Source organism: Temnothorax longispinosus, chromosome 5 (assembly GCF_030848805.1).
Source record: "Temnothorax longispinosus isolate EJ_2023e chromosome 5, Tlon_JGU_v1, whole genome shotgun sequence".
In the NCBI taxonomy this organism is placed as follows: Eukaryota; Metazoa; Arthropoda; class Insecta; order Hymenoptera; family Formicidae; genus Temnothorax; species Temnothorax longispinosus.
This window is the reverse complement of record NC_092362.1, coordinates 6,312,447-6,328,809: the sequence shown is the minus strand read 5'-3', so window position 1 is coordinate 6,328,809 and position 16,363 is coordinate 6,312,447. Positions and strand designations below refer to the sequence as shown.

The 16,363-nt window shown below is 36.5% G+C and overlaps 1 protein-coding gene and 1 long non-coding RNA gene across 3 annotated transcripts; one reads left to right on the top strand and one right to left on the bottom strand.

Annotated features, from left to right (window-relative positions):
- Window positions 1–1,940: 1,940 nt before the first annotated feature.
- On the top strand, window positions 1,941–3,478 carry LOC139813714 (uncharacterized). Of its 2 annotated transcripts, none has more exons than XR_011732222.1 (5): window positions 1,941–2,236; window positions 2,310–2,411; window positions 2,483–2,955; window positions 3,055–3,248; window positions 3,345–3,478. It is a non-coding gene; the product is annotated as an uncharacterized lncRNA (long non-coding RNA). The 2 variants fall into 2 exon arrangements; XR_011732221.1 differs by having other exon boundaries at window positions 3,055–3,239; window positions 3,311–3,451.
- A 191-nt stretch (window positions 3,479–3,669) lies between these two features.
- Window positions 3,670–15,197, bottom strand: LOC139813713 (uncharacterized). The gene is made up of 4 exons (XM_071779383.1): window positions 15,181–15,197; window positions 14,961–15,108; window positions 10,583–10,691; window positions 3,670–4,819 (listed from the first exon to the last, which is right to left on the bottom strand). The coding sequence occupies exons 3-4, from the start codon at window positions 10,601–10,603 to the stop codon at window positions 4,394–4,396; spliced, it is 447 nt and encodes a 148-aa protein (XP_071635484.1). The 5' UTR covers window positions 10,604–10,691; window positions 14,961–15,108; window positions 15,181–15,197; the 3' UTR covers window positions 3,670–4,393.
- Window positions 15,198–16,363: the final 1,166 nt, after the last annotated feature.

The window sequence follows — 16,363 nt, the reverse complement described above, 5'->3', positions numbered from 1 at the left end:
AATTTCTTCATTTTTATAGTTCCAAATAAATATACTTTTTGAACAGAACATAGCGATGACAATTTTTTTCCAATAGTCTAATGTGTCCTCTTTAAAACCCCGTTTGAAATTTGAAAATCGGTTGATTACAAAAAAAGATACAAATTTTTGTTAAAAAAAAAGAGATTTTTGCTGATTTTCTGCATTTTTCGGTCTTTAAATGGCTTTTTCACTAACTAAACTTAAGTAAAATTAAATTTATCGCATACCATTCTCTTCTTTATTAAAAAACGAAGAAATTCATGTACTAGCTATTAAGGCCCTTTATCTCTGTAGGACCAGTTTTACGATCAAAAAAAGCGTGGGGTCGATATTGACCCCAGTCATGAGTTAAAAGGTAAAAAAAATAGCTCATGAGTTCTAGGGTTAATTTCATAAACTTCGAAAAACCAAATAAGAACCGCGATTACGCTAAGTCTATTAGCAGGATATAGCTACACATCATTTAAAGAATACACATCATTCTTTAAATAGTTAAATGTAATTATATATTTTCTTTAATATTTTTAGAGAAGCTTTCGAAAGAGAAATGTACATTCTACAGATTAATATTTTATTTATGTATTAATACCCTATTTAAGTAGTCTGTCATTTGTAGCGCAATCGGCAAAGAAAAATAAATTTATATATTTCTGTTGATTCTACATAGTTACAATTAGTTTAAGCTTTTTATGTGTAGAACCATTGTCTTTTTGATTGTACTATCAATAACGGAGTACTTTGATATAATTGAGTATTTCTATATTTTTATAAAAAATTGAAATTATTATACAACGGAGAATTGGTGGTGACATCACTATGCGCACAGTAGGGCTATTTCATAGAGCAAAATATCCCTCTATAAAAAAATATATATACATATATATATATATATATATATATAGATCAAATTATATTTAGTCACTACAGTTCATAAACCATTTAAAACCACATCAAACCATTTAAATATTTAGTCACACAGTAGATATTAAATATATACAAGATATTTTAAATCTATAACAACAGACTGATATACCTTTGTCACGTTTTAATACGTTATAGTGTATTAATTCATAAAAAAAATAATATTTTAAATTAAGTATCGCATCTTTATCTTTGTAAAATAAATTAATAAATAACAATGTCGATTGCTACAAAGAGATACTTGAGATTAGGTATTGCAAAATGCAATAAAAGTCTCACAGAACCGCTATACACGATCCTATCTATAAGCATTGATACTGGTAAATATATATACAAATATATATTTTTTATAACAGCATTAATTGCCATTATTAAATAGTCGTTCATGGCGGTGCCGAATGTGGAGGTTGAGGTCAGCAATTTGAAACAGCACTATGCTTCTCATCCGCATAATAAGACACTGTTACGACATCGCCACATTATGAGACATTGATCCTGAAAAAATATTTTTTTATGAAATATGCAACAAGCGTGGGAATGTATGCAGGCAAAATAATGTTTTTTACTAACTTGATTTTTGTGAGGGCTGTGAAGAAGCACACACTGCGTCATAAAGAACGCTACCGTAGCGTTACCGCCTAATGCCGTAATGTGCGCGCGAACAATTGCCAAAACTTCCATTGCGAAACTGTGGGTGAAACCACTCAATCCACCATTCTGTAACTCATCATCATCATCAGGATTTTAATAGTTGAATTTCTAACAGTCCGTTGAGAATAATCGTCATTATGAACTCACTCGCCTCCCATATCGATGTACTTTCGTGAATGAAAAAGACATATACGTTGCCTTGATATCTCTCTATCCTTCCACCTGGTAGATAAAATAAAGGCGTTATATCTACCCCGTATCTTCCTTTCAAAGGCACCTGTAATGAATTAAAATATAAAGAAAAATTCTTGCATTTTTTAACGCTTAGCATTATAAATTTAAAAATATACGTGTTGAAAACTTGAAAATATCAGGAAACGATAACAAGTGCAAATATTAAATTATATTATACATTTTTTTTTCTTTTAAGAAAAGGTTCTTACATGTTTACGTCTATGAGTAATGAATGATGTTAAACGCAAAGGGGTGAACGTGTGGTCTTAGCTTTTGTATATTATATAAAAAGACAAATTCAATTAAAACGATGTATTTTCTGCGAAACAGAATCAGATAACGTTTTAGAGCATATGAAGAATCAGCGACACTGTAAAATTGTCACGCAAAAAGTTTGGGATCAGCCAGAGTAAATATGATTGGAATTACACAGAATTTATCTATATAAAAAATTATATTAAATGTTTTAGCATTTATTCCAGATATTATTTTCCTATGTCTGAAAATGACTCGTTTTTGTACAATCTTGACGCAACTAGTAACAGCGATGAAGAAAGCGATATTGAGAATCTTACTGAAGCAATGTAAGTATATATTGGAAGGAAATGAACATCAATTATAAATTAAAACAAATAATGCATTCAAAAAATTTCAGGTGTAATTTATAAACGATTTTCCCTGAATGGAAGCTAAACTTTATCCAGTATTTTAATGAAAAATTTTTTGTTAATTTATGTTATCGTGTGAAGTACTACTCGATTGCATCCTTATACATTAAGATTTCATATATATTTCTGCTGTTATTATCTAATAAATTTATCTATATTGCTTATTATGGTATACATTTTCTTAACTGTATAAGGTACAATTAATCCGGACGTTTCGGCTCCACATTGAGCCGTCTTCAGCGGTGTAAAAATTAGTAAAAGTAAAATTAGATTAGAAATGATGAATTATAAAGCTAGAAATTTTACTGTCAACAATTCTGCTTGGATTAATCGTCGATTGAGTTATTCACAATTTACGAGGCGGACCGGGGAGATGACATCTTAGAAGATAATTCGGACGAGGGGAGCACCAGCGGCGAGGATTATCCGTTGGATTCAGACTTCAGACGATGTGCAAGAGGTAATTAAGGACACGTGTTGGACGTTGGAAAAGACGTGTTGGACATTTTCAAATTTGTGACTTGATCAATGCTCGTTCTTACGAATGTATATCTTTCAGCTTCTCGACTTGAAAACCAGATTGCAGATCGATACGCTTACGCATATATTGCTCTTTACTACATTGGAGATTATTTTAACTGTGCCGAGAAGGCTGGCCATGTTTTTCTGACTATCTGTGAAAATATGAGGGATAATAAGGTCTTCAAAGATGCGGACTCGGCAATTGAATCCGTTATAGAAAACGTAAAAAGCGTTAGTAGCTTGTGTACACCTATGTGTATATTATAATATATTATTATTAAATATATACTTAGGTTGATTGGTTGACAAAAGATGTACAAACTTTAGCGGCGTTAAGAGAAGCTGGCGTTTCCATTTTGCAAGGACCAGGGGCCGAAATGAAAACCGTTTATACGTCCGCGGCACTCTCCGAGCTCCACCAATTGCTAGCAGCAGCGAAGAAAGAAATTTTAACCTGCAAGAGGAACATCAATCAAAAGAATTCACAAAGAGATTTTCGCAGAGACATAGCGATGACCCAAACCTGTCGAGAAAGAGTATACTTCTGTGCTTGAAGAAGCTGGAATATTATTTATCATGGGTAAAAAGCGCCGGGACAGGAGTCTTTTGTAAATGCAAAGTTATTTATTGATATACTGTATTGATATACATTGTGGTCATTTATTAAAATAAAAAATAATATTCTATTAATATATCATTTAAATTAATGACTATCTCTAATTCTTCTCCCTACGTTTCTTTCTTTCTTTTCCTCTACGCACCGTTAATCCCGCGAGAGTGACTTAACGAGGAACACGATCAAAGCGCGTACCGCTGAGAGTTCAAACGAGAATTCGCATCGGTGTGCTGTGAATGAACGTACGTCTTGAGCGAAGACGTGTACATATGCCGGCGTTACGTGTGTATGCATACGTTTCTCCAGTGTAGCCAGTCAAGGAGTATCCGATGGTGTCGCTTGATAATTCGCTCGCGAGCCTAGGAGCCTCGATGATCGCGAGAATCTTCCTCGCGATCGCTCTTCTTTTCCTCTTTTTTTACGTCAGCCTTGCTTTTACGCTACGAGTGTGTATGTGTGTATATGTGTACGTGTATTAGTTTTAATCTTTCTCCTTCCTTCTGATTTACGTTTCTATCTCAATCGTCAGTTGACTTAATTGTACACGATATAGTTATATTATACAAAATATGCACTTCAAAAATATCCGACGCCACGAACCTTTTGAACCACAAAATGCTCACGCACTCCCACGTTATTACTAAAGTCGTTTTAAATAGATGGCGAAGAAAAAGGTGGGAAAGGGAGGCAGATCGGGGTGGCTGAGCAAAGGAGCGGTGGCGGGGGTGAGGGGAGGAAAAGGAGGAGGAGGAACTTACACTTAGAGTTTTACAATACTTAGAGCTGATATAACACTGGCAATAGTCGTGTCATCTAGTTCGGTGTGTGTGACGTTTATCGTGCGCGCCTGGTGGGCGACCTGGGTTGAACTGTGGAGATCGTATGGGCGGTGGCGAACGGACTGACTGCACCAATTGTTGCTGTACTGAGATCCCAGGCGGACCATCAGCAGCATCAGCTGTTGGAGCTGTTGCTCCAGCTGTTGGACCTGTTGCTCCAGCTGTTGGACATGTTGCTCCAGCTGTTGGAGCCGTTGCTCCAGCTGTTGCACCCGCTGTTCCAGTTGCAACAGCATCATTATTTGCTGGCGTGTGAACATCATATCCTGCAAACCAGGTTGTTGTTGTTGGGGTTGATTAGGACCCAATGGTTCGCCGACTCCCCCACCATGCTGACCAGGTTGTTGCTGATAAACAAGCGCATTTATTAAGTCTATTTATTAGAAGATCACAGAATAGTCAAATCTGTGTAATAATATGGATACATTTGAGTTGTTTCAGAACGCGCTTACAACGATGTTAGCGCGAGATCTTCTTCTTATTATGATGGCCGTCGAGCGCTGCTCAAATATAGGCCAGGGCGAACCATTCGTCGTTTAAGGGGATCCTAAAGCCGTTTGTATTACCGACCAAATTCTATATCTGTCCTTGTATAGACAATGATGATAGACAAGGATAGACATGGTTATAGGTTATAATTTCTTCGAACGTCTCATTTTTATTCCAGGCTTTCAATCTCAATTTCAAAGGTACGTTATTGTTTGTGCACGTCTTCTGAAGGGTGGGAACATTTCATTTCGTACATATTACTTATACAACTGTTTATATTAAAAAATGAGGTAACAGCATTTTTAATTTTTTTCAATTATTACTAATTATTTTACATTCCCACCCTTCATTAGTACCTATACTTTACTCCTGTAAAAGGATTTTGCGATTTATAAAACCGTTTCAAAATTAGACCTTTGACTGTAATTGTCGGTAATTGAGTCACTTTAGCATCCCCTTAAGGGGATCCTGCAGCCGTATGATTTACCGACATTATCGTTTTTCGATGGATCTTTTAATTGGCTTTACAGAATTGCAAGTTTTTGGTCTAGAATTAAAGTACGCACAAAAATCTAGGGCAGAAAACGCGATTTTATATCAAAAACGCCAAAAAATTAAAAATGTTACTTATTTGGGCACATACGCAGCTGTCACCTGACGACAATATTTGCTTAAAACAAAAATTCTGCAGTTTATACATACATAATTTTTATCATCTGCCCTTGGGAAAACATGTAGGAATAATATCGTGCAAGTAGAAGTAAGATTCAATGCGTACAAAAAAAGATCCATCGAAAAATTATTTTAGTAATGCAAATACGGATGCAAATGACAAGAAGAGCAGCAACAGTAGTTGCCGGATCTTGCGAGAGATGGCGAGCAATCGAAAAAAGGACAGATGTCATTTCGTTAGACAAAGACAGATATAGGGAAAACAAAATTAGAAAGGTTGACATTATCGACATCGAGGAAGTTCGCCAGTCACTGCAGGATATATCCCCTTAAGGGGATCCTGCAGCCGTATGATTTACCGACATTATCGTTAATCAATGGATCTTTTAATTGGCTTTACAGAATTGCAAGTTTTTGGTCTAGAATTAAAGTCCGCACAAAAATCTAGGGTGGAAAACGCGATTTTATATCAAAAGCACCAAAAAATTAAAAATATTACTTATTGGGGCACATACACAGCTGTCACCTGACGACAATATTTGCTTAAAACAAAAATTCTACAGTTTATACGTACATAATGTTTATCATCCACCCTTGGGAAAACATGTAGGAATAATATCGTGTAAGTAGAAGTAAGATTCAATGCGTACAAAAAAAGATCCATCTAATAATTATTTTAGTGATGCAAATACGGATGCAGGATGACAAGAAGAGCAGCAACAGTAGTTGCCGGATCTTGCGTAAGATGGCGAGCAGTCGAAAAAAGGACAGATGTCATTTCGTTAGACAAAGACAGATATAGGGAAAACAAAATTAGAAAGGTTGACATTATCGACATTGAGGAAGTTCGCCAGTCACTGCAGGATCCCCTTAAGGGGATCCTGCAGCCGTATGATTTACCGACATTATCGTTTTTCGATGGATCTTTTAATTGGCTTTACAGAATTGCAAGTTTTTGGTCTAGAATTAAAGTACGCACAAAAATCTAGGGCAGAAAACGCGATTTTATATCAAAAACGCCAAAAAATTAAAAATGTTACTTATTTGGGCACATACTGAGCTGTCACCTGACGACAATATTTGCTTAAAACAAAAATTCTGCAGTTTATACATACATAATTTTTATCATCTGCCCTTGGGAAAACATGTAGGAATAATATCGTGCAAGTAGAAGTAAGATTCAATGCGTACAAAAAAAGATCCATCGAAAAATTATTTTAGTAATGCAAATACGGATGCAAATGACAAAAAGAGCAGCAACAGTAGTTGCCGGATCTTGCGAGAGATGGCGAGCAATCGAAAAAAGGACAGATGTCATTTCGTTAGACAAAGACAGATATAGGGAAAACAAAATTAGAAAGGTTGACATTATCGACATCGAGGAAGTTCGCCAGTCACTGCAGGATCCCCTTATAAGGGGATGCTGGAGCCGTAGCCGAACTCGATCGGCGTCGGTAAAGAAGACCGGCGAACTATATCAGTCCTTGTATAGACAAAGATATAGACAAGGATAGCACGCTACATTGCACGCACACATACGCACGATGCACACCGACATTATACTTTTATATTACGCTTCCAAATCTTGATTTGGAGGTTTATCGATGTTTTTCTTGTTGTGCAATTCGGGGGAACTTGTTTTCGCGTTCGTACCAATGGTATATCTCTTATATGAAATACATCTTGTGACGAACTGACAGCTCGCCGCAACTCGAGACGCCATATTGGGATAAGAGTAGGATAAGGAAATCTGTACTTCCGTAATTTTTTCTCGTTTTCTATATAAAATCGGAGTTTCCCCGAATCATTAATGTACGTACTGCAATTCTGGAGAAGGATTTTTAATTCTGTCAAATTAATACGACGCTACGTGCCGACAAAAAATGCCGGTAAAACAGACGGCTCCAGCATCCCCTTAAGGGGATCCTAAAGCCGTCTGTAATACCGGCTTTTTTTCTTAGCACTAATCTTTTAATTGACTTTATAGAAATGCAAAATTCTTGTCTAGAATTAAAGTACACATCAAAATCTAGGTCATGGTGGTCAAATTTATATCGAAAACGAAAAAAAATTAATATTTTTGTTAATTTTTGGTATACGTGACGACAATATTTGTTTTGTACAAAAATTCCACGATAAATATCCACAAAATTAGACCGGCATGACCTAGGGACAACATTTAAGAACAATATCGTGCAATTAGATCTAAGATTGAAAACCTAGAAAAAAAGATTACTTTATATAACTTTTATATGTGCAAAAGCACATTCAGGTTGACAGGATAAGCAATATTGCGTGTGGCAAGAGATGGCGCAGTAATCGAACAAAGACAGATGCCTCGCGTTAGACAAGGACAGATATAGATATATACCCGAGTAGAAATTTATTCAGGCGTGCCTGTTGTCATGTACGGCCCTGATCAGGTATAAATGAGGCATGCCTGACTACGGCATGCCAGATCAGGTCCTGATTGGTGCCATATCAAGCATGCCTGGTTATATATAATCAGGCAAGCCTGATAAGGTAATAGTCAGGACCTTATTGAGTATCCCTTAATACACAAATTTTCAAAGGTCATATCAAAATTAATTAATAATTATAATTAATCTGATATTATTAATATAATATCTATAATAAAACATTGAAGGCCTTTTTTATTTGACTAATATTATTATTGTAAGAAGTACAATTCGTCTTCTTTCATCATATAATATTAATATAATATTATATATCATATAGCCAATTCAAAATTTTATTACTCTTTTTAAATTAAATTAGTTTCTTAAGATGATTTTTGAAAAATTATATATTTGCACTGGTTATGACATATGTAGACTATATATAACACATACATTAAATTAAGAAGTAGTCTACCACGTAAGGCAGTTGGCTCACGATCCAGAGGTCCCGAGTTCGAATCCCACCAAGGTAGGTGTTTTTTTCAAATACAGAAAATATTTATAATCATAGACTGCATCTAAGAAACAAATTTAGTTAAAAAATAGTAATAAAATTTCAAAATAAACAAATTTTTTTATGTCGGGTGAATATAAGGGTTTTCATTAATTCGCCTGACATGGTCCTTATTAGGTAAATGAAATCCGGTCCTGAACATGCAATGCGTTACACATCTTGTCAGGACCATGTCAGGTGACTTTACCCCGAGTAGAAATTTCAGTTACTGTCTGAACAGGTCCAGATCAGGTGTGCCATAATACATAATCTGGCCCTGGTAAAGTCACCTGACATGGTCCTGACAAGATGTGTAACGCATTGCATGTTCAGGACCGGATTTCATTTACCTAATAAGGACCATGTCAGGCGAATTAATGAAAACCCTTATATTCACCCGACATAAAAAAATTTGTTTATTTTGAAATTTTATTACTATTTTTTAACTAAATTTGTTTCTTAGATGCAGTCTATGATTATAAATATTTTATGTATTTGAAAAAAACACCTACCTTGGTGGGATTCGAACTCGGGACCTCTGGATCGTGAGCCAACTGCCTTACGTGGTAGACTACTTCTTAATTTAATGTATGTGTTATACATATATAGTCTACATATGTCATAACCAGTGCAAATATATAATTTTTCAAAAATCATCTTAAGAAACAAATTTAATTTAAAAAGAGTAATAAAATTTTGAATTGGCTATATGATATAATATTATATTAATATTATATGATGAAAGAAGACGAATTGTACTTCCTACAATAATAATATTAGTCAAATAAAAAAGGCCTTCAATGTTTTATTATAGATATTATATTAATAATATCAGATTAATTATAATTATTAATTAATTTTGATATGACCTTTGAAAATTTGTGTATTAAGGGCTACTCAATAAGGTCCTGACTATTGCCTTATCAGGCTTGCCTGGTTATATATAACCAGGCATGCTTGATATGGCACCAGTCAGGACCTGATCTGGCATGTCGTAGTCAGGCATGCCTCATTCATATCTGATCAGGGCCGTACATGACAACAGGCACGCCTGAATAAATTTCTACTCGGGACCAGGGCCAGATTATGTATTATGGCACACCTGATCTGGACCTGTTCAGACAGTAACTGAAATTTCTACTCGGGATGACAAAGAAAACAGAATTAGAAATGTTGACATTACCGACGTCGAGGAAGTTCAGCCTTCACTTTAGGATCCCCTTAAAAGTAAAGCCCCAGAATAGGAGGCCTCGAGTTGAGAGGCGCAAGTTCCGTCACTAACTCTATCGATACGTGATGCCGAGCAGTATAATATTATGTGCCACGCAGCTGTTGCGCCGCTGGCACGAATCGACCGCCACTCTCGCGCACTCCCGCGCAAGAGAGGCTGGGGAAGATTAGGGCAGGAATCCCATGGATAGGGTAGCCCCCAAAAGGAGTCGGATAAATTGGTGGGGAGGATCATTTAGGAAAAAAAGAATGTCCTTAGGAGCGTGTGGAAAAGTCTTTTCCAAGTACTTAATTAAATAATCTGCTTTACTTGAATAAATAGAACAGTGAAAAATTACGTGGTTTATGTCCTGAATAGGGTAGCCGCAAGGACAGGCCCCCGAATTTATTATGTTCTTTCTTGCAAGACTGTAATTCAAATTATAGTGGCCGCTGCGCAGCCTGTTAATTAAAACTATCTCCTTTCTTTTGAAAGGTTTTTTATAAAACCAGGGACGGTCTTTACTGTTGTGAAATAAAATGTAGTGTAAAATCCCTTTGTATGAGCCATGATACCGTAAATACTCCGCAAAATTTCTGCGTAAGGATTCTTTAGAAAGTGAATAAAAATCGTTAGCGCGAGATGTTAGCGGTCCTAGCCAATGGAGCGTTGTAGGAGCGCTAACATCGTTGTAAGCGCGTTCTGAATACGGGCTATATATATGTGTATATATATATTATATATATATATATATATATATTTTTTTTTTAAGTGTTAAACAACTCACTCGTTGGTTGATAACGGACATAACGGCAATCAATGGTGGATTTGCTCTTGGGTATTCGGTTCTGTTGTGCTTCTCTTCTATTTTTTAGCTCCTGGCTGTTGTCAGAGATCTGTAAAAGTGTTTAGTTTTCTTCTTTAACGTACCGCGATTTTCCGACGGCACTGACCGCGACCCAAGTAGCAAAGTGACGTCAGAAGACGACATACTTAACGACGTCTATTTTTAGTCATTTTTGGTCTATGACGTCGGCGACTAATAATGGACGTTTATAAGACGTCATTTCTTAGACCATCTAAAGACGTCATTTTAAAGACGTCTTAATAGTAGGGGAGCCCAATAGGGGATTTGGTGATTTACTCGAGCGCGACAGATTAACATATAGGGGGATACCTTGCACCCTGTTGAGTACCTCCACTATATATAAACCCTTAATATAGGATCGCGCGTCTAGGGCAGCCGATCAGAATAGTAAAAAAAAATCGATCGTTAGAAATACTCGAGCGCGTCAGATTAAGGTAAGGTGGGTTAATAACATGCTGAAAAGTGTGCATTTCAATAATCTGACGATTTGAGCGTGACGTTAAGGGAGTGGGAGGGTCACAAACTTGAAAAAAAACGTCACCTTGACATTCTCGAGCGCGGTCGTTTTTTTTTCCCGTTTTCAACCGTTCCGTACAGCCACCCTCACCATGCAAACCGGCAGATTAACATACCTCCAATATCAGAGACACGTGGGGCATATACACTATCAATATCTGACGCGCTCGAGTATTTTTATGTGACTATTCCTGTAGACGCTTCCCCCACCGGTGAAAGGATGTACATTATATAACCTTTTTTTCTTTCTACCATCTAATCTTCAAAATCCAATAGGTTCTTACGACGCTCGAGTAAATTGCCATTTAGCCCTCTGGGCTCCCCTACTATAAGGTAGGTTTTCATGGGCCAGTGAAATGCAGCAGCAGTGTGTGAGCAGCAGTTTATTAATTTCTTAGAAATGTTTGACACTTCCAGCGCAAATTTTTGCTGCTCATGAAATTGGTCCTATACAGCCAATACTGAAGCCCGAATTTCGAGCAGCAAAAATTTGCGCCGAAAGTGAGCCAAACATTTCTAGGAAATTACTAAACTGCTGCTCACTGCTGCTGCATTTCACTGCCCATGAAAACCTACTTTTAAAGTCGTCCAAATTATAAGGTCTTTTTGTAATATAACTATTTTTACTTCTTAATATTGAAAGTAATATGCATATTTAGTTATGCAATTTTATGTGCTTCCACCTTTATTCCGCCTGATATTACGTTTACGCGAGCGTTACTTCTGTAGTAACTTACGATATATCACTCGTTTACGCGGAGTAAATTATCGCAAGTTACTACAAAATCTCGTTTACGCGAAGGAAAATCCCGTTTACGCGAAGGAATTATCGTAAGTTACTACAAAAGTAACGCTCGCGTAAACGTAGTATTACGTTGGCTTAGCTGCGACTCGCTGCGAGTCCGTATTTTATTTATTATAAATTTTTAAGAGCAAAAATGCAAAATCGGGCTCTGTAGCTGACTGCATTATTATATAAAAAGTATATAAAAAAAATTTCACGAATTTATTACTACGTTTACGCGAGCGTTACTTCTGTAGTAACTTATGATAATTCCTTCGCGTAAACGAGATTTTCCTTCGCGTAAACGGGATTTTGTAGTAACTTACGATAATTTACTCCGCGTAAACGAGTAGTTACTGCAGAAGTAACGCTCGCGTAAACGTATAGTATGTAACTTATTTTATGAGAAATCTTGTTATTACAAATCCGTAATTCGTAATAACAAGATTTTAGCCAAAATATCGAATGAATCTTATTCAATTTAAAATATTCTTAATCAGTAAGCTCATCTGTAGTACGCTAAAGAGTCCGATTTTGCATTTTTGCTCTTAAGGGGATCCTAAAGCCGTCTGTAATACCGGCTTTTTTTCTTAGCACTAATCTTTTAATTGACTTTATAGAAATGCAAAATTCTTGTCTAGAATTAAAGTACGCATCAAAATCTAGGTCATGGTGGTCAAATTTATATCGAAAACGAAAAAAAATTAATATTTTTGTTAATTTTTGGTATACGTGACGACAATATTTGCTTTGTACAAAAATTCCACGATAAATATCCACAAAATTAGACCGGCATGACCTAGGGACAACATTTAAGAACAATATCGTGCAATTAGATCTAAGATTGAAAACCTAAAAAAAAAGATTACTTTATATAACTTTTATATGTGCAAAAGCACATTCAGGTTGACAGGATAAGCAATATTGCGTGTGGCAAGAGATGGCGCAGTAATCGAACAAAGACAGATGCCTCTCGTTAGACAAGGACAGATATAGATATATGACAAGAAAACAGAATTAGAAATGTTGACATTACCGACGTCGAGGAAGTTCAGCCTTCACTTTAGGGCCGGTATTCATAGTTATTTAAGACTGTCTTAAGTTCAATCTTAAGATGTCATGAACCAATCACAGAGCCGTATTAGCGTCTTAAGACATTACTTAAGACGATATTGAAGACTATGAATACCGGCCTAGGATCCCCTTAAAAATTTATAATAAATAAAATACGGAGTAAAGTGCAGTTTAATGTGCACTTAGTGCATAAAGTGCATCTGAGTGTACCTGAGTTTGCCTGGGTCTCCTGCCGACCCTTGGGATCCTGCAGCCGTATGATTTACCGACATTATCGTTTTTCGATGGATCTTTTAATTGGCTTTACAGAATTGCAAATTTTTGGTCTAGAATTAAAGTACGCACAAAAATCTAGGGCAGAAAACGCAATTTTATATCAAAAACGCCAAAAAATTAAAAATGTTACTTATTTGGGCACATACGCAGCTATCACCTGACGACAATATTTGCTTAAAACAAAAATTCTGCAGTTTATACATACATAATTTTTATCATCTGCCCTTGGGAAAACATGTAGGAATAATATCGTGCAAGTAGAAGTAAGATTCAATGCGTACAAAAAAAGATCCATCGAAAAATTATTTTAGTAATGCAAATACGGATGCAAATGACAAGAAGAGCAGCAACAGTAGTTGCCGGATCTTGCGAGAGATGGCGAGCAATCGAAAAAAGGACAGATGTCATTTCGTTAGACAAAGACAGATATAGGGAAAACAAAATTAGAAAGGTTGACATTATCGACATCGAGGAAGTTCGCCAGTCACTGCAGGATCCCCTTAAGGGGATGCTGGAGCCGTAGCCGAACTCGATCGGCGTCGGTAAAGAAGACCGGCGAACTATATCAGTCCTTGTATAGACAAAGATATAGACAAGGATAGCACGCTACATTGCACGCACACATACGCACGATGCACACCGACATTATACTTTTATATTACGCTTCCAAATCTTGATTTGGAGGTTTATCGATGTTTTTCTTGTTGTGCAATTCGGGGGAACTTGTTTTCGCGTTCGTACCAATGGTATATCTCTTATATGTATGAAATACATCTTGTGACGAACTGACAGCTCGCCGCAACTCGAGACGCCATATTGGGATAAGAGTAGGATAAGGAAATCTGTACTTCCGTAATTTTTTCTCGTTTTCTATATAAAATCGGAGTTTCCCCGAATCATTAATGTACGTACTGCAATTCTGGAGAAGGATTTTTAATTCTGTCAAATTAATACGACGCTACGTGCCGACAAAAAATGCCGGTAAAACAGACGGCTCCAGCATCCCCTTAAGGGGATCCTAAAGCCGTGATTCTAGCCGGTTTTTTTCGGTTTTTTTCTTAGCACTAATCTTTTAATTGGCTTTATAGAAATGCAAAATTCTTGTCTAGAATTAAAGTACGCATCAAAATCTAGGTCATGGTGGTCGAATTTATATGTGGTGGTCGTCACGTATAACAAAAAATATTAATTTTTTTTCGTTTTCGATATAAATTCGACCACCATGACCTAGATTTTGATGCGTACTTTAATTCTAGACAAGAATTTTGCATTTCTATAAAGCCAATTAAAAGATTAGTGCTAAGAAAAAAACCGAAAAAAACCGGCTAGGATCACGGCTTTAGGATCACCTTAAGAATGTTCTGGATCGAGTTTGTCAAAATGCTACGAAGTTGATGAAAATTTAATATCATATTCTGTATTCTCTTTCAAAGTTCAGGGCCAAATTTGGTGCATGCGAGGTTCCCTTTACTACGTTTACGCGAACGTTACTTCTGTAGTAACTTACGATAATTCCTTCGCGTAAACGGGATTTTGTAATAACTTACGATAATTTACTCCGCGTAAACGAGTGAATTATCGTAAGTTACTACAGAAGTAATGCTCGCGTAAACGTAGTACTTGTTAGTTAAAAAAAAATTAACTTACCCAACCGTCCTAACCCTGTCTTTGTGATCTGAGATCGGAGCGGCTTGTGAACAATGTGAATTGTGAATTGTGAATGCTCACGCCCACGTGCTTATGTTTGTAACTGGTAACTGCACGGAACATCCCCTCCCCTTTACCACTACCTGGGCTGCGTTCCAAAATTCACTCTAGTTAACTAAAATGCTATAGTTACGTGACGTAAACTATAGACTTTAGTTACCCAGAGTGAATTTTGGAACACAACCCGCGGCCTGTATGTATGTATGTATGTACATACCGACGTAGGGACATCATAGGGATCTTTATGAAGTTGGCCGGACAACTTCAACGTATCGAACTTTCATTAATTGGAATCGATTGGTGGTCGTTTGGTGGTCTTTGGTAGTCTAGTCCGATCGTTTGGTGGTTAGTCGTTTCCCTGTAAAATAAAAATGAAATTTCCGGTGTGAAGTTAGCCGGACAATTTTTATTTTTCAACCAATTTAACTTTTTTATAGCTCATTCGACGCGGAATCGTTTGGTGGTCACGAATATCATCATAAAAACGTTTGGTGGTCAACCGTTTTCCCAGAAAAAAGGAAAAACCGTACTCTCACGTCATTGGTCGTATGACTCCGTGCCATTAGCTGGGTAATTTGATGGATAAATATTATTTATGCGATGTGAATCGGCCAGTAAGTTGTTGCTCAACAAACGTTTTAATGACAATATTCGTGACCACCAAACGATTCCGCGTCGATTGAGCCGTATGAAAGTCAATTTGATTGATAAATAATGTTTATCCATCAAATTACCGAGCTAACGTCACGGAGTCATACGACCAATGGCGTGAGAGTACGGTTTTTTCTATTTCTTAGGAAAACCATTGACCACCAAACGTTTTACCGATGATATTCGTGACCACCAAACGATTCCGCGTCGAATGAGCTATAAAAAAGTTAAATTGGTTGAAAAATAAAAATTGTCCTGCTAACTTCACACCGGAAATTTCATTTTTATTTTACAGAGGAAAACGACTAACCACCAAACGATCGGACTAGACTACCAAAGACCACCAATCGATTCCAATTAATGAAAGTTCGATACGTTGAAGTTGTCCGGCCAACTTCATAGAGGTACAAATTTTCGTCAAAATCAACAATCTTATTCGACAAAGTATCAGGGAAACATAATCGACGAGAAAGTTATTTAAAATTCAAAGAATTTTTCGAAATTTTTAAATCAATTCCTTTATGAGAACGAATTCCCTTATGTATACCCAGTAAGCAAGAAACATCAAGAAACATTTCAACTACGTTGCAGCAACGTTGTAACGTTAATGCAATATAGTTAAAATGTTCCTTGATGTTTCTTGCTTAAGCCCCGGACACACAAATCGACGGAAGACGTAAGACGTAAATCGT